General features: G+C 39.1%; 1 protein-coding gene across 1 annotated transcript in view; it reads right to left on the bottom strand.

Moving 5' to 3' along the window:
• Positions 1-23263, bottom strand: part of LOC124168207 — a 235138-nt gene that overhangs the window by 5708 nt on the left and 206167 nt on the right. Inside the window, exons 9-14 of the mRNA XM_046546342.1 lie at positions 17787-22767; positions 12578-12637; positions 10566-10760; positions 5024-5038; positions 4225-4387; positions 1636-1779 (exon numbers count right to left, since the gene is read on the bottom strand). Coding sequence (XP_046402298.1) covers positions 1636-1779; positions 4225-4387; positions 5024-5038; positions 10566-10760; positions 12578-12637; positions 17787-22767 — 5558 coding nt within the window. The remainder of the gene's footprint in view (positions 1-1635; positions 1780-4224; positions 4388-5023; positions 5039-10565; positions 10761-12577; positions 12638-17786; positions 22768-23263) is intronic.

Here is a 23263-nt window from a genome sequence, read left to right as displayed (position 1 = left end):
CTCGTGGAAAAGAACTGTGTCGGTGACGTGACTTTTTTGTTGTTCCCGCATAGTGATTTGAGAAGATGGAAAAAATCGAGATTCGTGTAGTGATTAAGTACTTGGTAAAAATAGGTATGAAAGCAAAGAACATTCATGCCGATTTCCAGAATACACTAAGGGGACCCAACTCCTTCATAATCAACTGTTGCCAAGAGGACAAAAGAATTTAAATTAGGTCAGGGGAGCTTAGATGATGGTCCGCACAAAGGTCGGCCAAGAAGTGTCACTACTCCAGAAATCATTGCAAAAGTGCACAAAATGATATTAAAGGATCGCCGATTGAAAGTGGCTGAAATTGCTCTTGCTTGCCAGATGTCATATATGAGGGTATATTATATTTTAACGGAAAAATTAGAAATGAAAAAAATATCTGCAAGATGAGACTCTTGACACTGGATCAAAAATGCATGAGAATGGACATATCGGAACAATGTTTGACCCGTTTTAGGGAAAACAAGCAATTTTTTTTGCACCAGTTTGTGACCAAAGATGAAACTTGGGTCCATTACTATTCCCCAGAGACAAAAAAACAGCCAAAGCTGTGGAAACATGATGATTATCCACCACCAAAGAAAGTAAAGACAATTCTTTCGACTGGAAAGGTGATGGCATCAGTGTTCTGGGATGTGAAGGGGATTCTGTTTATAGACTGTCCGCTCACTAGGGAAAAATTACTAGAGGATACTGTGCTAACCTCTTGAACTAATTGCAACAAAATATATGCGAAATAAATGCGAAATATGCACATATGTGCTGTCGCCATGGCAAAATAACAGGAACTATGGTATTAATTGTTGCCACTTCCGCTTTATTCACCTGATGTGCCTCCGTCAGACTTCCCAGACATCTCTGCCCAAAACTGAAATTTTTGATTGTGGACCTGGTGGATAAAATGATTTACTTCAAATGAAGAACTGATAGCCGTAGTTGACAACTATTTTGCAGGCCTAGAGAAATCTCATTTTCTAGATGGGATCAAGGCACTAGAATATCGTTAGACCAAATGTAGTAATCTACAAGGACACTACATATATTGAAAAAAAAAAATAAGTTTCAGTGATGTAAGAACATTTTTTCTATTCCATTCCGAGAACTTTTCAAACCACCCTCGTACAAGTTAAAGATGTAAAATGAAAACATTTTTTGAGTATTTCAAGATGGAATCAAGTTTAACATATTTTTTGGATATCCTGAAACAACATTTTCTCTAGAGAGGGACACTCCAGGATAGGGTGTTCTTGGTTTTGTTGGTATATTAAAGCGATAGAAACTAATTTATTTTGTGATGGGAAAAGTCATTAGCATCTCTAATAGACGGATATTGATAATAATTAAATGAAGCAAAAAAATACACTTTTCAACCGAAGAAAAAACTTGAAAATTTACAGGGTTTAGAGAACATGCATACTGTGCATAAATGTATCTTTTTCAAGGACCCACCAAGTTTTACCCAAAACCTAACTCTTCAATGTCTTCCAGCACTTTATAGCCTTCATTATACCAATATCCATGAAATATGAACTATTGCATTTTATAGTTTATAGTTCCAATTGTTACTGAATAAGAATCCAGCTGAGAGGAAAATTTTCATACCAAATCCAAAGTCGTAGTCCTCACTGCTAATCTTATAGAAATCAAACTGCCTGTGGTTTGAGGAAGGGTTGGGAATTTCTGGTTCCACCTCCATCTCGCTAGGAATTATGCCCTCAGGAATATCACCTTCCATTAGCTCCCAATCTATAGGAAACAAGTAAAATGATTACAAATAAAATATAAAAGGTAAAGCCAGCACAAAATAATCCATGTACATTGGGCCATAATTAACAGTGGCTACAGTTTAAATTGGCAATTTTAGAAAAACTATGTTGATTTTCTTCATTTGGTTGTAGTCACTACAATGGGCTTTGGCAATCAAACTGGCACTACATGGAATGGATTAAATAATAGAAAGCATTATTTGATACACTACTGAGGCTATAAGAGAAGGACCAAGCTGCAAATGGATGAAAAATACCTATTTAAATAGTCTGCCTGCATAATTTTTAAGAGCAGGCTCAGCTAAATTCTCAGCACCTAATGGGCAAAATGGGCAAATTGGCAAGGAGAGATGGGAAAAGTTACAGCAGAAAAAGTTTTTTGGATGGAAAGTAAAAAGCACACCTCCACTCTAGTCCTCATAAGGGGAGGGCAGGCGGTAGCCAATCTAAAAAGGGGTTATTTTAAGTTATTTGTCATAACGCGGCAAATGCTACTCATTTGGCAGCAAATGTTAGTGTTCTAAATGGTTTATGTCAAGTGAATGGTTTTCACTTTCACGCACAACCCTCTCTCCGGGCAATTCTTAAAAATAGATTCACCGAGGCTGAAAACGGGTTTTTAAATGGGTTCCAAGAATATTAAAAAGAGCGCTGTCACTTGAAAAATACATTAAATTAGGGTAGATCCTGCCTGGGAAGAATGTAATTGGTTTTTTCCTTGAAAAAGTGAAGGTAGATGATAGATTTGATTAAAAATAATATACAGTGGAACCTCGTTAAAGCGAGTACGGGCTATAGCGACACACCCGCTATTACGAGAGATAGCCGATGCACCGTCAATTGACCCTATAATAAGCGTGTTAAAAAATTCGTTTTTAAGAGACCCTTTCGGTGTTGGCTCTCGCCATAGCGAGGGTTTCACCGCCGGAAGACTTTCATGAAGACTCCTTAACCTCTGTAATTGCTAGCGATCTGTTAGAAATGAAGTTAATGGAGTGCTCAGTCTCAAATTTATGTGGTAAACTGTCGTTCGATAAATATAATGATGACGAAACAATGCTTTGCATGATTTTTATTCAGTGCGGCGCTTATAACTTGTTTGAATAGTTAGTCGTTATTTGAGTAAGGAAATTTAGTGATGCAAAAAAACATCGCCTTTCGTCTGGATTTATGCTTACGTTTATCGGATAGATGTTTATCTGTCGCCGCACCACTCCTGTTCCTGTATATCTGTTCGCAACAGGTATATTGGCTATTATTTGCTCCACCTCCGGTAGAGCGACAATTCGCTATAGCGAGTGTTTATTAGTGCACCGTGGGGTGTCGTTATATCGAGGTTTCACTGTACCACGTCTCCATTATAGTGTTAACTAAGATAAAAAGGATCACTGGTTACACTAAACAAGACAAAAGAAAACTCTTGAGACCACTGGAATCACTGGATTTACAGAAATTTGGAGTGGGTGCCCAACTACTACTGCCCAACTTGTGTAAAACATGAGATAATTGAGGATTAATTGCAACCAGTATAGTAGGCGAGAATAAGAGATAGGTCAATTCCAAAATTTGATTCAATCAGGAAAAACTACCTACAACAAGGTAGTTGTTTCTGCAATGCAAACAATGCCACCATCACTATCAGTCACCAATTCAAAGACTGGTTTGATGCAACTCTCCACTCATTCCCCAATCAGATTGTCCCTTTAAAACCCACTTATATCCTCATTCACAACAATTTCACATGAGTTAATTTGGTGTAAATGAGGAATTGATTACTTCAGAAGAGCATAAGCTGCTTCAAAACAACTTCAAGGAGCAAAGCATGATTCAGAATATAATTTAATTGTGAAAAACTGAAATATCCATCGAAATTAACTAGTTTCAAGGAATATATTTTTTTCCATTCAGGAACATGAAACCTATTGTTGGCCCTCTCAAATGGATTTCATGATTGTTGCACGATTTCTGACATGATTGAGAGATTACGTCATCAACTGGTCACACCATAACACGTCACGCTACACCAAGTGAGATGATATGAATGGGGCTTTTGCTTCACATCCTTATCACCTGCTCCACGAGTTTCATTCACTCCACCATTCTATCCTTTTAACTGTCCTTCGATTATTCCAATTTATATTAGGGTATCGTGTCTTATGATGTGACTAGTCAAATTAAATTTAGGAAGGTTTTCTTTTAAAGAGTCAAGTGCTAATGATAGTACATACACATAAACTTTTCCTGGTAAATAAAGTCTTATCATCAGTCTCTCTGAGTTTGGCAGCGTGTCCCACTCAGCATTTCTACTTATCATGCTGTCCCCCAAAAAACCCTGATAGAAAAAACCCAACCCAATCAGGTTCTCTTGTTTTCACAACTACCTGCAATAGAAGAAAATAAATGAACGCACAAATTACAAGCTTACCGGCAAAGCTGGAGTAGTCAAATGGGGGAATTTGTTGCACATCCCAGCGCCTTCTCGTCGGAGAATCTTGGCATTCAGATTCTGAATCACTTGCTTCTTCCTTTGGATATTCATAAACACAGTGGTATTTCTGTCTTTTGAAGGAAACATTTTTCTTCTGATCCTGTAAGAGAATAAGAAATGGAATTAAAATGTATACTTTAGTGGGATGAAATTTGACCAGGGATTGAAAGATGTGAGGGCCCCTCTCACCTTGTCAAATAATGAGGTCGTTCACCCATGCCCGAAAATGCAATTCATTCACAGAATTTGGCACACGAAAAGGAAAGAAAAGCTTAGATGAATAAAAAAATATTTCCTATCCAGCCATTCTAAGTTTAAAATACAAAAAATCCAAAAGTTGCAGGCAACGTTTTCATGAAATGGTGCTCTCACAAGAGCTCGGGCTTATTCAACTTTCCCTGATGAAAGGAATCACTCACTAAAGTGTAAATAACAATGAACCATGTGAAATCAAGGAGTAGAAAAGATGGGACAACAACTTGCTCTGCATGAGCTCATGATGTCATCAACTTGTCTACGAAAGGGTTAAGGCAGTCAGCTCTTCCGTGAATGCTTCGAAAGGTACACAAAATATCGAGAAACAGAAAAATACGGATCTCTTTATTTTTCAAATTCCATCACAATCGAGAATTAAAAAAAATTTGGTGAACGAGCCCACTATTTTACATACTGTTATCTATTGAAGCAGAGCATCAGACTATAGGGGACGCAAGTAATTATCAACTGAAACACTTACTTCAACATCTTCATCCTCCATTGTGCGCATGGGAGAGGAGGGAAATCATAATTACTTATTTTGGTGAATTTCATTTCTCCCTCAGAGCACACTCACATGACACATGATATAACGAAGTCCCAACACAAAAATAGAGCAATCACTTATAATATATGCAAAAATTCTCACTCGAAAACCTTCACAATGTTAGGTAAAAAATACAACTTCAAACGTGCAAATGCCATGGAAGGAGTTAAATGTGGTCATACGTACAGGTGTGCCTACTGTGGGTGCCATGGGATCCAATTGTAATCTCCGAAGGGTGCAAAATTAATAATCAACACCAAAACTATCTAATATAAAATGTAAACTAAAATCCTAAAGGCAAATGGTTTTTCCTTTTTGCGCATGACCATTATATGGTAAACGATTATTGGGCCAAAATATATATAACAACTTTAGAGCCTATTTCCTATCTCAGGAAATGTTTCAAAAATGAGCAAATTGATGGCTCGTGACCTCTGAAGGGGCTGCTGACTTTCTTAGTGGTCGAGCCTATGCACAATATCAACTACGAGGCACAATATTCTGTCCAATGACGATGAAATAATGATAATTCCCTCCTCAATCCTTTTCAAATCGTTTTCTGAATGGATAGATGTGCCCCTGGTAACAAGGTATATTTTGGAATTCAAAAGTATACATTAGCAGGTAGTAGCCACCAAAATTAGAAAACTTAGCAGGCAGTAGCCATAACAACCAGCTACATTTCTTGGGTTAGAAAAGTCATTTCCTGACTTTCTCCTTGATAGCAAGTGAAGTCAGGGAGCTGGGCCTTTCACCCACTGAAGTGACTCCGAGGCTTCAGATTGGTGAATGTACGCACATATTCATCATCATTGTCCCTTAGGAACATTGCACTACCATTAATATTATTATTGCATTGTACTAATACAGTACCATATAGGATAGGATAATACACATTAAAACCTTACAAAATGTAACTTAATGTACATTCCAAATCATGTGATAATTAACACTCTCACAAATTCTGTCTAAATGTAGGGTAGCGGCACTTCAATCGCTTCACCTGACAAGCCGCCACTGGAGCAAGCACAGGAATTTGTATGGATCATAAACCTATCACATAAATAATTAAGGAAGTCATGCAATAAGGAGGAGAAAAGAAAAAATAATTATCAGAATGTTGGACTTACTACAGAGTGTGTGACCATCTACTGACTGTTTAGGAAGAAAATGAAGATAACAGACATTAAGACAAGAGTGAGAATACGTGGAGATTTGAATACATGGAATGGTCTTAGGGATCAGTAAAATGACGAGAGTGCAAGAATGATCAATGCCACAAAAAACACACAGATGCGTGAGGACAAATGCGTGAGGCATAAATTATATGATGTGATTGAGAATAATAAGGATAAAATTTTTCAACTCTTTACACAACCAGATAATGCAAAAGATTTACAATGGTGCATTTGCAGTAAAAACTCTGTAAACCAAAACTGAAGGGACCAAAATCCTGGTAATTCCACATAGAGAGACATAAAAGAGATGGACAATTTTGAATGGATGTTTTTATAAGTCCATAAAAAAGTCATTATGTAATTAGCAATGGCACTGCACAATGCAAAATTGAAATGGAAGTCATCAGAACACATGTATGTGTAACCGTTACTGAATATTTAAAAATTGCCACAACCATTGCTAAGTGCTAACAACAATTATGTCTATGAACACAAGTATGGGGCCTTTAAGTGACTTAAAAGTCCTGTTATAAACTGGCTATTTTTTATACAGGCATTAAATACAGGCATAATAAATACACATAAATATTCACCATTTGAAATTATACATATGTATTCATTTGGTGAAAAGAAATATGGCAATACTTTCTCTTCCCCCCTTTCTTAGAGTTGCAACGAATCTCCCCTATGAAAAAATTGTATAAAACCGTATAAAATTTCTATACAGTTTATACAGGTTGTATAAACTACGGACAATGTATACAAATTGTATAAACTGTATTAATTCACATGCTGTATACAGCATATACAATGTATACAATTTGTATACAATGTATACAATTTGTATAAAATGTATACAATTTGTACACAATGTATACAATTTGTATAACAGCAATTCAAAGTAGGCCTCAAAAACTGAAGTCCAAAAATGAACTTAGTAGGGGACAAAAATAATGTTCCACATTCGAGAGTTCAATTGCTTCTAAAGATCATGAATCGCGTTTTAAACAAGATTCTCGGAGATCCATCAACGCTAGTCATTCAATGCCACTTGGAAAATTTTCAACCGAGGCGTCAAAAATTTAAGTCCAAAAATGAACTTAGTAGGGGACAAAAATAATGTTCCACATTCAAGAGTTCAATTGCTTCTAAAGATCATGAATCGCATTTTAAACAAGAGTCTTGGAGATCCATCAACGCTAGTCATTCAATGCCACTTGGAAGATTCAATGTCACCAGCGGGCGTCCATATCTCCATAGTGTCCCCGTGTCCCGTTTGTATGAAGCGGTACGAAGGTTCTAAACAGTACACTGACAAATTCATATGCAGCGATAAAATTGTATCACATACGCCCAAATTTCCTAAAAACTCGTGATTTAATATATGACACAGTAGTCATTTCGTTTCTGGATACTCTGGATAAAAAAATTCATATCCGGTGTGGGACTATTTTCTTTTGCGGATGGGGCCATAGCCACCGAGAAAGAGAGCCTGCGGAAGGATCGCCCAGGATCGCCGTTGGAGAGTACGTGGTTTACGTTGTTTCACCATATTCCTTAGATTTTTGTGGTTAAGTTGGTGAAAATTAGAGTTTTTGTGAATAGTGAAGTTTCCGTTATTCTTTAATTTCATTCGGTGGGCTTCAGAAACTTGTTTGTGAGGCATTTTTGTTAAATATGCCTTTCTCGTGTGTGGTGCCGGTATGCGAAGGAAACCCCTGCAGGACTAGACCCAAAGTTCAAGTTTTTACCTTTCCTATAGATCTTCATGGATTGAAGAAGAAGTGTATTTTGGCGATAAGAAGAGACAATTTCACCCCTACGGAAAACATTAAGGTATGTACCCTTTCTCCCTGAAATTCTTTGGACGTAATTTCTAGTTAAAAGTGGCTTCATGATGTTGATGTACAGGACAAAGTGGTGTTTTAAAATATTGTAGCAGCAATTCATTTGGAAATTCTTGCATTTTAGTTGTGTTCGTTGTATTCTGTCGTTCGGATCTGTCGTGCAACAATTGCTCTAGGAAAAATGTTCTTAATTATAATATATGCATTACTAGTATATTTTATAACTTTCATTTATAAATATATAATGTATTAATATTTTTACTTAAAATCTTTTCTTTTTTAAGAAGAAGAAAAATCCAAAGAAAAGTTTCTAAAATGTTTACGGCCTAAAATGGACAGGTTTCCTAATTTTGAAACCTTAAGAATGTTAAACACGAGACTAATAAGACTGTAGTTTCCTGTCTTATGTAATCTGCTTGTTACCTACAAGAGGCAATTTCTTGCTACAATGAAATTTTTATATACTTCATTACTACAGTAGCAGTGCAGGAGAGCATGTCAGTCCCTGAAAAAGATGTGGAGGTGGCTATTAGAAACTCAGTAAGGCACGCCAAGTGACAGCAACAACACGGTTGCAGGGGGAGAAGAAAATTAAGTACATAATACTTATGTAGTTTCTTGTGTTGTATTATTTCACCAAAGAAGCCCAATAAATATTGTGTATGGAATTGAAGCCTAATTTATTTAAATTCTTGTCTGGACCTATTATTTAGATACTAGTATCGAACGAAATTCAGTCCTAACCTAAACGTGTCTTAAAGGTGTCCGTGTGCTGTGTGGGAAGTACCTTGTAGACGTTTATTTTTTTATGAGTAAGTGATGTTTTACTTTGAATTAATTACATGCTATTCTTAATTTCCACTGTTTAACTTGAGAATCCCCTATTTATCATTTAAAAATCTGGTATTGAATGGTTGGTTAGTTTTCAGTTTAACAATGTTTAAAGGATTATAATGTTATATTTTGGACAGCATTCACTCCATTTTTATTTATGCCTTTGTATGCATGTGGGTTCCTAGAGGAAGTGTGGTAAGGGAAATGGTCTGTTGGAATAATTTTTATGAGTGTTTCTTTATGACCTGAGATGAAATGAGGAAGAAAATGGGTAGTATTACTCCACCTATTTTGGATGAGGTATTCCTAGGTCTTCTTTCATACAGTTTGTATACAATTCTTATTCAGCCCGTATTCAGCCCATGTACAATTCTTATGCTGCCCATGTTTAATTCTTATACAGCCCATGTACAATTCTAATACAGCGTGTATGTAATTTGTGTAAAAATGCATATTTTTATACAAATTGTATATGTACACTCATTTTTGTATATAACTTGTATACAGACTGTATAACATCTGTATAGAGATTTTATACAATCTGTATTGAGACTGTGTACAACTTGTATAACATTCTATACAGAATGTATACAAAAATTTTATACAATTTTATACAGGTTTTATACAATTTTTTCATAGGGTAGGTCTTCTTTCATACAATCCGTATGCAATTCTTATTCAGCCCGTATACAATTGTATACAGCCCATATACAATTCTTATACAGCCTGTATATAATTTGTATAAAAATGTATATTTTTATACAAATTGTATACACTCATTTTTGTATATAACGTATACAGACTGTATAAAATCTGTATAGAGATTTTATACAATCTGTATAGAGACTGTATACAACTTGTATATAATTCTATACAGAATGTATACAAAATTTTTATACAATTTTATACAGGTTTTATACAATTTTTTCATAGGGGCTGGCAATAATATTCGAAGGCTCAAACCCACACCTTTCAATCTTATACACAAGCTTTGAAACAATAAAACATTTTAAGTTCTATGCTGCAAGTTTAGAAAGTGCTTAGAAAAAAATCACTATTTTTAAGAAGAGAGGTTGTGATTTGCCATGGGGCCAGGTTACCCATCATATACATAAAGGATAACTAATGAAAGATATATTTAATAGAGAGGATTTTCCTATTATTATGAATTATGTCTAGCCAGGATTTTGCAATCATTTCTATATTGAGAGTTTTATGAAATAAAAAGGTTCAATTGGTTGAGGTTTTTACTGTACAATCACCGTGCAAAACCTAAAAGAAAAATACTACAGGAACAATTGAGGGTCCTACCAGCAGCTGACAACAAAGATTAAACAACAGATGAGAAGAAAAAAATATAGGAATATAAAGAAGTGGAAGTAGTTTTATTTCAAGACCTTTCACTTCACGACATAAAATGACCGACTAAAATAAAGTGAGAAATGATTAACAGAGAGGAATTTTGTGGAAAAGAGAAAAATTCACAGCAAGATGGCAAGAAATATTTTAAAGCCATAATCTTGGTCAGATCAACAAGTCAGATGGTCATGCAAGAAGACATACGCAATGAAAAATGAAGCAAATTTGGAACATAATTTAAAAATAAGGGACACTCACAGATTTACGGTCAGGACTTCGTAGTGATGAATGGCTTGGCTCAGCAGCACTATTCCACACCGAAGGAATGAACTCCATTATGCTTCCTGAGCTGTCGCTGGCACCATCATCCTTTTCACCTTCTCCATTGCATGTGTCATCTTCATCCTCTTCTTCAATCACAGCCATTGGGAATTCAGAGAGTGACTCGTAAACCTAAAATAAAATTGTAAATCATTCTATATTGGGCAAATGGGCAGAAACTCAAGACATCATAATGAAAGAAGTCAATTTTGAGAGGAGACAATCTGTGTTGGCTACTTATGTATGGAGCACACATTGTTCAGATCTTAAAACTTTAATTTCATATCATTGTGTCAGTGATAAGATATTGGAATTTGAATTTATAAAAAACTTGGAAAATGTTAATTCTATTGATAAATGTGGGCGGAAAGTTCTAGATCCATTTCAATTATGTATTCACCACTTTTGTCCATGACAGTTCTTCCTCTACAGGCTTTCACTTATGGTCTCAGATTTTGATGAAAATTTCTGAATTAATATACATACATTTAAATATTATTAGACTGTTCTCTGAAATACAATTAAGCTCTATATGCAAATTTCTAACGTTTTTGCTAAAAATATGTGTCTTCAATCACATATAAGTCATTACGTACATGTACTTCTTCATAAAATAGTTGTAGGCCCATGATTTATGGTTCCACTTTAAGCAGTCTTTGCTTCAAACATTTCTAACAAATAATGTTGACTAGATGCCATTTCCTAGAATTTTTATATTTAGATGTTTAAAAAATTGCTAGTTGATTTTTTATGAATACTCCATCACCGAATTAGCCCCAACTTTTATTTTACAAAATAAAGATATCTACCTTGCTATTATAAAAATAAAATTTAGTAACATCTCATACAATTTTTTTTAAATATTAAACATTCACATTTTTCTCCTGTGCAGCATTCCAGCTCCTCATTAGATTAGGCATGTATAATACAAGGCTATGAATTGATAATTGCCCCAGACTGTAGATACATGGCTCATAGCTTCAATGACAAACTATTAATGACATCAGTATTTGTTATTTATCCCAATTCCAGCGATGGGGAGCCTCCATTATATTCACCCCTGAAGGGACAACCATTAGCAACTCTAAACTTCCGTACGTCTCTAATGCTGAGTGTTGAATATAACCTTGGCAACGAGAGGTGATTGCTCGAGTCAGGACACTTCAGGAATATGTACTAGTAAAATTCGGTTGCGTGATTTTGGCCTTGAGGGTTTGCCTTCCACCCTCCTTAAATAGTTCTATGCAATAGCTAAAGATGATAGATGGATAATAGAGGGAGGGGCCAAGATTAAAATACGATTAGGTTAGCTCATTGGAAATAAGCACCCCCCCAAATATTTTATACTTGAACATATGCAGACAATAATATATATGGCTGTGCAGGCCTGTGCTGGACCCCTTCTTAGGGCGGTGGATGGCCATGGCCAGAGGGCGCCATTACTATGCAGGGGGGACTACTGCGGGGCTACACCGAGACTGGAGGGTGCACTGGGAAACATCCCGGCGACCCAGCACGGGCCTGAGGCTGTGTATTACTGAATGCCAAGGCCTTGGAGAAGAGAATGATTGAATGGATTCATCAACATTACAGTACTTCACTTTTTCTCATTAGGAAAGGGGCACGGTCCTCTCAGCCCCATTTATATAAATATGCCTCCTTGAAGGATTCGGTGCTTTCCCGGCAAATCTTGTTGATGAAGACTTAATCATTATACCTCCTTGCTCTTTCACATCAGACTGGTGATTTTTCATGTGCAGATATCTACTGCCATTAGAGGATTACCTTCAGCTTATGATCCACAAAAACAATTTTACACCACAATCATATATGTAAATACAGATTAAATGCCATTTTGAGTACATTTAAATAAGCTCCTTTTACTGGATGATAAAAGTAATTCACATGCAAGGAATGGGTCACCATGGAGAAGAGAAAATATTTCTTACCCGGGAGACTTGCTCCAAGGCAGATGCATCTACTGCTTGTGGAACATCCCTTTCACCTTCCTAAGTCCAGAAAACACCATATTCCCCAACAGATCACATCAGCCAATCACCAAGCAAGAACACAAAGGACAGAACGTGAAAGATGTAGTAATAGGTAAAAAAGAAAGCCTAAGGGCTACAAATATCATTACATCACAAAGATCTTCCCACTAAATTTTTCGTAGACAGGAACAAACTGGTTTGTTCCACTTACCAATGGAACAATCAACATAACTTTATAAAGCACATTTTCTTTCATTTGTTCTCCAAAAAGAACAGCAATTTCAAACTCTCACAAAAGGTAGAGGCATTGGTTCAAACCCATTAAAAGGTGTGGAAGATACGTTCTGAAGTATATGTACATACCTCCTCCAGTTGAGTGCAGTAATTCCATAAGGCTGCCCTCTGTAGTGCCGCCTTGGGAAATTATTTCACTCAACTGTCACACAGAAACCCCAAAATAGAAAGTTTTCCAGGCTATGGCCTTCATTTTATAAAACAGATGATATACATGCCTCTGTACCCATTAATCTAGGAAGAGCCACAGCTACAACACAGGAATATTTACAAATGTACCTTCAGGACCTGGCCAAGGCTAGATAAGAGCTTTGCTAAATGAGAGAGGAAGGTGATGAATGCTATAATGAAGCCAACTGAAGATGCATATGACCAGATTAACTATACATAATTCAATTGAGAAAAGGACAATACAATATGTTGGACAATGAAAAGGACAGGTTTGTTACAAGAATCCTGAATTCAAATTCCCTGACTTATACATACCAGACAAAAATATTAATTTCCCCCTAACTTTTTCACTATCTCCGTCAAATCATTGCATAACGTTTTTGAAGAGTACAAGAGTGTACAGGGAGTTAGGTATTTGTATGCAGAGGAAGGATAGTGACTAAGGATTAGTAGGTAGGGGCTTTGGGAAGCAAGAGCAGCAAAATGACCCCTGTACTTCTCAGATTGATTCTCAGTATGACACACTTTCAAGCTGACTAATAGCACAATGGCCAATCACTAAACTTGCTTTACACTATATAACATTGATTTTTCAAGCATACTACATACTATGAAATTTCATTTAATTCGATTAACAGAAACCATGCAGGTAATTGATCATTTTACAAATGGTTAAGGTATTAAAAAGTCATAAAAAGCTTTCACTCTTCCAAAACATGGCAAGTAGAAGCACACACAAGGAAAAAAGACTAAAACAAAAGAGGTAACATTATGAATACGCAATTTCAACAAAAATGCAACAATACTTAATAAGTAGAAATTTACATTAGATGAATTAAAATTATTAAGATAGGCTACTAGTAACACCAAATTCCAACTTAATTTCAAAGATATTTACAGCTCTGAGCGGGCAAAAAGAAAAATCTTTGCTTAGTTACTTCAGAAAAGGGAAATTTTATAATTAATTTAGTACAAGTTAAAATCCACAAGATGTTCAGGAGAAAAGTCATCTCTTATAATTAAGCTTCACATAGAGTGATGCGCACAAAAGGGCCGATTATGAACATAAGAATCAGTGGGTACCAAGTTCAAAGCACGAAAGGGCTATACAGAAGGAAAAATTCATATGACTGACACACACACAGTATCACAGTTTGGAAATCAACAAAAACAATGCCACCCTTATTCAAGAAGCCATTACATATGATAATAGTCATGTCCACATTGCCAAGCAAATAGCTTAGCAATAGCATGCTTATGCCTGATGTAGCAGTGAGCAGTGTTACTAGGGCTGAGCTCAGCATATGTCTATTGAGACATGGGTGAACCCAGCCAGGGCAGGAGGGGGCAGCTGCCCTTTCACCCACCCCTGAGAGCAAAAATCGCATAAGTCTATCAGGAAAATCAGGACTGGATTAAAAAGAAAGTTTTCAACAAATTTTCTTCAAACCCATGAAAAATGATATTAGTAAAAGACATATAACTAAAATAATTTTTTCCCAGCAAATAAGAGAAAAGGTGTAGATTGGAGGGATAAACTACAGATTTGTAATCTGTACATGGCCCAGACTGCGCAAGTGAGGTTAGCGGACGGAGAATCTGGGTGGCCAAGCATAGGCCGAGGTGTGAGGCAAGGCCGTTCTCTATCGTCGCTGCTTTTTAACATACACGCTGAGTGGACGAGTGGAGGATGTGGAAGTTGTACTAGTGGGACGAGTAGTAAGCTGGAGTGAAAGTGGGAGGAATGATGTTTAAATCGGTAAGGTTCACGGATGATCAGGCACTGATTAGCCAGTCAGCGAGGGTAGTGCAGGCGCTAGTGAATGCATTGGACGAGCGGTGCGAGGAGTATGGGATGATAATTAATCACAAGAAGATTAGGGTAATGCGGTTTTGTAAAGCATCACAATCGAGGAATGTGAGACTCAAGATAAAAGTAGGTGGAGAAAAACTTGAGCAGGTAGAGCAATTCAACTATTTAGGCAGCACATTAGAGGAAAACGGACTAAGTAGCAAGGACATCAGGAAGCGAATTGCATTAGCAAAGCAGGCATTCATGAACAGGAAGGAGCTTCTGAGAGGATCGTTATGTAAGAGTTTAAAGAAAAGGTTAGTGAAGAGTTTGATCTGGAGTGCACATCTCTACGGTGCGGAAACATGGACACTGAGGAAAGAAGATGAGAGAAGATTGGAGGCATTAGAGGTGTGGGTATGGAGAAGAATGGAGAAGGTGAAAGTGACGGAGAGGAAAAGGAATGACCAAGGGCTGGATATGGTTGGCGAGGAGAGGCAGCTTTAAGATGAGATACGGAGGAGACAGAAGGTATGGATGGGAGGAGTACTTAGCGGGGAAGAGATTTTGAAAATGGTGTTAGAGGGTAGAATGTTAGGGAAACGAGGGAGGGGAAGGAAAAGAATAGGATTTTTAGATAGATTGAAAGGGAATTGAAGAAGGCAGTGATGGAAGGAAAGGAGGGCTCCCGGAACACTTCTTTAGTACTTCATGGAAACTTACCTTAATTGATAGAATACTATAATAATAATTAAAAAACTAATAAAGCACTGTTATTTTTTTATAATGGTTTCATTCACCTTTTCCATACTTAAATGTTACAACTCGAACAACCATGGCTTGACCCCCCCCCCTTGTTTTGATCCTAGGCACGCCCTTATATTGAGAGTATCATAGACTGAAATTCACTTGCCATAGCTACATTATGCCAGCCAGCTGATTATCACAGAAAACCTAACATGATGTTGATATCCCTCCTTTATTAAGCCAGATCTCAATTAGAGCATGGAAGACAGCAATTTAAATTAAGACAATAAAAATAGGTAATTTTTTTCATTTGTTTGACAAGGTTCTGACAGAAATTTTATCCAAAGATGGGGTTAAACTTGTATTAGAAGTGAGAACTTCATCACAAACCAAAATACTGCATTTATGTAGAAAATAATCTAGTTAGTAATCAATAAATAAAAATATCTGACTTATTGTTGGGTAAATAAAACAAATGTAAGAGGCAAAACTCACTTTTCTCAAAATTAATATGGTGGCATCTAAAATATTTTCAGATCTATGATGCGATTCGTAACACATGAAGGCAAAGGTTCCTTGATAAATGCACATAAAAATTAAAATTTTCAAAAGGATCATAAGAAATAATTTGCAAATTGGCTATTACCACAAAAGGTTTTGCTGTTAAATAGTAAACATTTATTTCATAGATTAACTTTCTATTAAGGTAAAAAAGTAATGAAAAATGAACACTATGTATGTACAGTCAATTCAAGGGAAAAGGGAGATAGGGCTCGGAAATTTTCAAGTGCTGAGGGGGTGGTTAAGGGGAGATAAGAGTTAGATAGTGGTTATGTTCAGTGCTTGAGTAGGCATCACTCCAAGGGGGGAGGGTGCTTTCTTACTCTGTCACAAAATCCTTGAAGGTAACAATGGAACCTATTTTGGAAAAAACCACTAAGAAAATTCTTCAGCACCGACTACGAAGAAATTCCACAAAGTCAACACCACTACCACTACTTGGATTTCAAAAGGTTTTTTTCCTAGTCCCTAAGTATGTGAGGCACTTCAACACTCAAAAATAAACCAACAAAAAATTTTACTTGGATGTACATATTCACAAATGCAAAGATACTAGTAATGTATAACAAGAAGCTAACAGCTAATTCTTGAAGTAAGTTGATGCACTGCATAAAAATTTTATCCCATAAGCACAACAGTCAGTAAAAAGTATCCCGAGAGACTTTGTGCTCCCACAATTGGTGAGTAAGAAATTCAGTACCCTTTCTGATGGCGTGTTATTCTTTGGTCAAATTATTGATGAGGGAAATCCAAAAATGGCACACAATTTTTTGGCCTTATAAATTGGAGATGGAATACCGTCAGCTTGCCATCCTGAAGGACAATTTGCTCTGGCCTCCTGAGTTGAGGCACATAAAATAATCCTTACTTTATGTCTTTCAAACATTGTACTAGAGTCTTCCTGAAAATTCCCAATTTTGTACTTGTCTTCTTTATATTTTTTTCTTCAGGTTTTCTATGACACTCTGTCAAAGTCCAATTTAGATCCACTTGGAAAACATCTCTGTTTCCTCATTCTTCTGACTTTGGGAAAAAGGTGAAGATAATGCTCTCCAGACATCGTAGAGAATGCAAATATAACAAGCATTTGCACAAAATTACAGGTACATATTTCGTCTCTGATTAGTATGCTTAAAAGAGGAAGATAACGTGACATGCTTGGCTTTCCCTCACCATAATTCGGCCTCAGATTAATATGCCCTCAGTTTGATTTTCTTGCACACCAATTAAGGCAAAGCAAACTTTGATGGGATACCTTATTCTTCTACAACATATGCAAGCACATTGCAATTTAAATATATTTACACTAAACTATAAACACAAATCTAAGCATTTCAGTGAATTTAGACACAAACTCAGGCAACCCAGCAGTGAGACTTCCTGGACTCTATGAATGCACTTTAGGATAAATAAGATTACTTCAAAAAGGAATTTTACATGCCTCTACGTTAATGACATAGGTATCTTTCAAACCTTTTAAAATGTTTGATATTGTTTAGATGAAAGAAAACACACATGTACATTGTTGTTCCTTAATAAGATAAAAGAAAATTAACTATATTAAGCTCATAAAATATCCTCTAAGTCAAAATTCATACTGACCTTCCACACAAATTCTCCACTAGAAGATGAATCATTTCCATCGGATGACTCACTTTCCCAGAAAGGCAGATTTTGTGCCGTCGCAGTGGCTGGGACTTCCGTCTCCTCGCTGGATCGCTGTCCATCTTCCCTTAACCCTTCGTCCGAGGCTACGTCATTACAGCCAGAAAAGTCGTCCCCTTGATTTTGACACAGGGCCACAATGTCTTCAAAGTCACGGAACATGGGGATCTTCTTAGATCCAGTCCTCTCCACGCATCCCGCCCTCTCTTCCTCTGGAGAGGGCATGGGTGCAGAGGAAGGGGGTGGGGGGAGGAGGAGGGGTGAACGGGGGGGCGAGGGACGAGATGCACCACTGCTGCTGTTGGTTACCAGACTGTTCATGCCGTTACTCCACGGATGAATGCTGGGAATGGCAGCCCAAAAGTCGGAGGGTGGAACACTGTACCTGACTGAAGGGGACTGCGAACTTCTCTGCTCGTCATTCTCCCCACTTATACCAGCAAGTTTATCACCCTTGTCTGACTTTTCACGCGAATCATTTTCTTCATTGTCATCATCCTCGAGAGAGTCACTGAATTCAGGAGAAGTGGCATCATTTTCTTGGAATTCGATAGTGTTGCCAACCACAAAGGAAGCCTGATTTGTCAATGTGTCCACCATGAGAACATCCTCAGGGTTTACAGGAAGGTCTTGTGGATTTGGCGTGCAAATGAACACCTGATTATCGCCCATGTCATTCACAGATGCCGTCGTCGCACTATCATCGGACACACTGTCTCGTGGTGGTTCCTTTGTTGCGGGAGAGTACATTTCGCTGGAGCCCACACTCTCCCGTTCCTCAAGAATCGGAGACAACTGGGCCAAGTACGCATCGTAATGTATGGTGATGTCCGTCCTCTCCTCGTTCACATCGTCCCCATCATCGTCCTCCTCCTCACTTAGTCGTTCTTCGCTGCACGCCCTCTCGTACATCCCCCCTTCGCAAGCACCTTCTGCACCAAAGCGACAGTTGTTGCCACCCAGCTTCTCCTGCAGTTCACTTCGAAGGGCAGCCAGGGAGGCCTCATCCAGACCACGGTCGATATCATCGCACCCTGAGGACATTTTCAGCTCTTCACAGCTTCCCGTGATGTCGTCTTCCTCATCCCAACCCTCCCCTTCTCGCCACGAGTCCCCTCCGATCGGAGCTGAAGCCTCTCGGATCAGAGACGCGGTATCTCCAGCAGCCTGCCTCAATGACGCCATCTGTTGCCTCCAAAATTCCTCTTGCTCCTCGTTCCTCTTTTCTGGGGGTGGAGGGGAGGTGCTACCATGCTGTGGACTCCTAGTGGGTTCCTCCTCCTCCCTGGCACTCACATACAACTCGTCGTTACTGTCCGTACATTCCCCATTGTTTCCTGAGCACTTGCAGGGCATCAGTCCTTCCGCAACCGTCTCCCCTCCCCCACCGTCCATTTCTTCCCCTTCAGCCACCGTCTCCACGTCCGCAAGATCACACCTCTCGCACGCATCCTCCACACTTTCACTCAAGCTTCCCTTGTCCCTGAAACCGGAGTCGCTGCTCCTCTCATCATCCGGGGTCCATTGCTTAGCTCCGAGGAGAGCCAGCTCCTCGTCCTCTTCTTCCACCACTCTCTGCTCGGCCCTGTGCAACTCCAACTCATCCTCGGAACCCACGCACTCTTTGATCTCGGTGGGACTGAAGCGACTGTTATCACAGCCACTAAAGCCACTGACATCATCATTGTCTCTCCCACTCTCCTTAAAACTGGTCTGCTTCTCCTGAGGACTGTTTTCAATCTTCAAAGGAACACTACTACTATCGTGAGCAGGAGGTGAAAAGTCAAAGACTGAATCTTCAGTACCAGCACTGTCACAGTCTTCAGAGTTTGGTACATATGACACTGGGTTATCTTTTCCAACATTTTGAGATTCATTAAAAATTTCTTTAGTTATCTTGATAGAATTCAACTCTTTCACACCATCTGAAACTTCATTATACAAAGCATATTCACAGTTCTCATCCTGAGATGGTACGGTTTTGTGTGGCTCATTTATCTCTGACAATATATCACTAGCATTGGATGATTTTTGCAACTTCTTTGAGGTGATTTGTACCAAATCCAAAAGAATGTGAGAGTTTTCCATTCCTTTGCCGACTGTATCAGGTTTAAGCCAACTTCCAAGATTTTTCTCTGATTCTATATTACTAATGAGTGCTTCAACGACATTGTCTTGAAAATTCATGTTCGAATGACCAATCAGGTCAGAAGGGACCTTGTTTCCACTGAATGGCAAGCTTTTATTGACTTTCTCCGTATCCAGTAATAAATCTGGTTTTATCACTGCGTCCATATTCTCCACAGATGCATCAACAGAAAAAAGGAAATCAGAATTTATTTCTTTGGTCACACCATCACTCTTGAACTTCTCTTCACACGGACTATTACCAACACTCATTATTATGTCCTGATTTGAGACACTTAAAACAGTGGTTGATGTAGGACTGCTTATATCTTCGATTCCAACAGTTACGGGAGAAAGAGCTAGAGGACTTCTACACTCCACTGTTGACTGACTACCAGAAATGCCATGCGAAAGGCCATGAAGGGGACTCTGGTCTCCCAGCTCCCCAGGTGCTTCACTCAATGGAGATTCTTGGGGGGAATTCTCAAGCTTTTGGTCCGAGCCTTTCCCATCACTCTTGGAGTCGGCCAAAGGGCTCACATCCCCGTGATTTTTGGGGTGGTTACACGACAGGTCTAAAAAAATTGAATCGCGATTTTCACTACCAAATGGCTTTGAATGGATGGAAGACAGGCAGTTCATGGCCAATTTACTGAGTGGGCTCACAGAAACAATACTCTCGACCGATGATGAAGAAACAAGAATTTCATGGCTATTTTTTGAGTGTGTTGAATCAGGAACAATGCCTACCAAAGTTGTCAAAGCATTATTTTCACTTTCAAACTCTAGTTTTTCCTTTGATGATTTTGTGTTTCCTATCACATTCTCTGACCAAGTTTTAGGAGGAGGACTATCACTGGCGGTGCCAATCAAGGTTTCATTGGATACATTCGGCACTTTTAAATCACATGTTGCACGTTCAATGATTTCGGGCATTACACCGCAGCTGGATTTAATATTTACAGTTTTACTGGGTGATGGGTCACATTCTGGGAAAGTAGGGTCGACACTTGACACACTACTGCTGGGTGTATCACTTCTAATCATTGAGCAATCTAACGGAGTGGACAGAGGAAGGTTGAAGAGGAAAGATTCCTCATTTGCACTGGAATTCCTCAATGCACTCCCAATGGGGGTACTCGTTATTAAACTATCCAACTTTTTACAACTATCAGCAACAAACTGGTTACTTATCCTCTCAGGGAGGAACTGTGCTTCTGCGGTATCCTTCCTGTCACCCACATCCTCAGTCAAGCCAAGCATCTCCTCACTGGCTATACCTGACGACACTTTTGATATAGGTTTGCCAGGAGATAGGGGCGTTTCACCTCCACTCAAATTGTCCTGACTAGACACTGCGGTATTCTCCTCCTTATCCTTCTCTAAATGGCTCTTATTTTCCTCCAGTTCCTCTGACATGTTTGAGACGTCAGCCGAATGGGGAGAGTTTGGTCGATCAAGCGGAGCCTTCTTGTTTGCAGCACATAGCCTCTCCAAGGTGTGCCGAAACTCATCGCCCAGGACAGCTCTCCGCAGGTCCCCAACACTGCCAAAGGAAGGAGGGTGCACAGAACTCGGGAGAAGGGGACCTGGAGGGGGGCTGCTGCCCGTGTTCGACCCTCCGCCTTCGCTGTCGCTCCCCTCGCTGCTATCCTCTATGTGAGTCAGCACCATCAGGTCCTGCACGCTGCGCGACTTCTCCCTTACCTTGGCCGTGAACTCCCCCCTCTCCACCCTCTGCCTCCACGCCTCCTCTTCCTCCTCCTCCATTGCAGTCTTAGGCTTCATGCCTCCCTCCTCCACACCCCTCGAATCCACAACCACCCCCCTCATCCAATCCTCCCCAATAACAATGCTTCCCACTTGATCCACAGCCCTACACTCATCCGAACTATCGTCGTTGACACTCCTCTTGCGAGGTTCCCTCTCCGATGAGGACACAGATGCTTCCTCCCACTGCAGACTGTCCATTTGCTGCACTGAAGAGGGCTCCTTTGTGCTGCCATCCACTACTGGCACCTGGGCATCCTCCAAACTCACCTCCCCTCCCTTGAGTCGGAAATCCAACACGCCGTTTTCGTCAATTTTCTCGTGAGAGAGACAGAGGAACCTCTTCTTGGTCGGACTGTGCTCCTCTGGAGACGTCCCTGAGCCTGAGGATGAGGAGGTCTTTTCCAAAGCCAGCACGTCATCCAAGTCACGGATGGCCTCCGAGATTTTCCTCACAAACTGTGCGTCGTCATCGTCCTCTGTTGCGACGCAGCCTTGTGGCTCACTGTCGTGCAACCACGATGCTTCGGTCCTGTCTTCTAGCGGAATGGCACACGATGCAACATCCAATTCACACACCACGGGGCCAGAATCCTTGCTTACATCCTCTTCCTCGGGGCAGGAGCTCTCGACGAGGTCTTCTAAGGACCCATGAAGGTTCTGGAGGCTTGGGGACTTGTGCTTCATGACTGGCGAGATGGGCTCCCCATGCAGTGATGGATGTGGCGAGGGTGACTGATTGCGCTGCACTGGCTCCAACTCTCCCCTCCTCTCACCCTCATCCCCCCCTTCCTCTTCGTCCTTCTGCAGTATCATCTCGGGAGGAGGTTCGTGGACAATGGTTTCCACGACTGCAACCACACCATTTGGCTTCGTCATGGCCCACAGACGCTCAAAATCCTCAAATGACTGGCTGGGAATTCCTTCTGGATGGATTGACAGGTTGTTGAGTACCGCCACCACTTGGGCCACGCCAGGCCTCTTGTGGTTTGAGCTCCAGCACATCCTCATCAGATGATACCTGAGCACAATAAAAGCAAGAAAATATTAACAACCCTAGAATGCAAGCAGATATATAAAAGTAAATATGAAAGAATTAGCTGATAGAGTGGAAAGGTGAGTCAAACCAATATTATGATTGATGACTGCTGATGAAGACCACTAAATACTAGACAGCAGCTGTTTCAACTTATCCTTATGTATCTAAAAAAATTTGCACAAATGCCAGCAGAAAAAATGTAAAATTTACAAATTCACACCTTATCAAATGGGCTTTACGGGTTAGTTAAAATATAATGTTTATTGCTTGACACATAGTTTTGAAAATTAATCATACCGAAAGTAAAAAAATGGTTTACAAAGCAGATAATGAATATTGTGAAATTGTGCAAGGTCTAATCGAATAAAAATAAAGAATTTCCACCATATTACACCACAAATCATTTATAATTTTAATATGTGAATACTCACAATCAATCACGTAAAAATGTGAATTTTTGAACAATTATACAGAATAG

Source organism: Ischnura elegans, chromosome 1 (assembly GCF_921293095.1).
Source record: "Ischnura elegans chromosome 1, ioIscEleg1.1, whole genome shotgun sequence".
Classification (NCBI taxonomy): Eukaryota; Metazoa; Arthropoda; class Insecta; order Odonata; family Coenagrionidae; genus Ischnura; species Ischnura elegans.
Note: the sequence above shows the minus strand (reverse complement) of the source record. Positions and strands in the feature narration are given on the sequence as shown.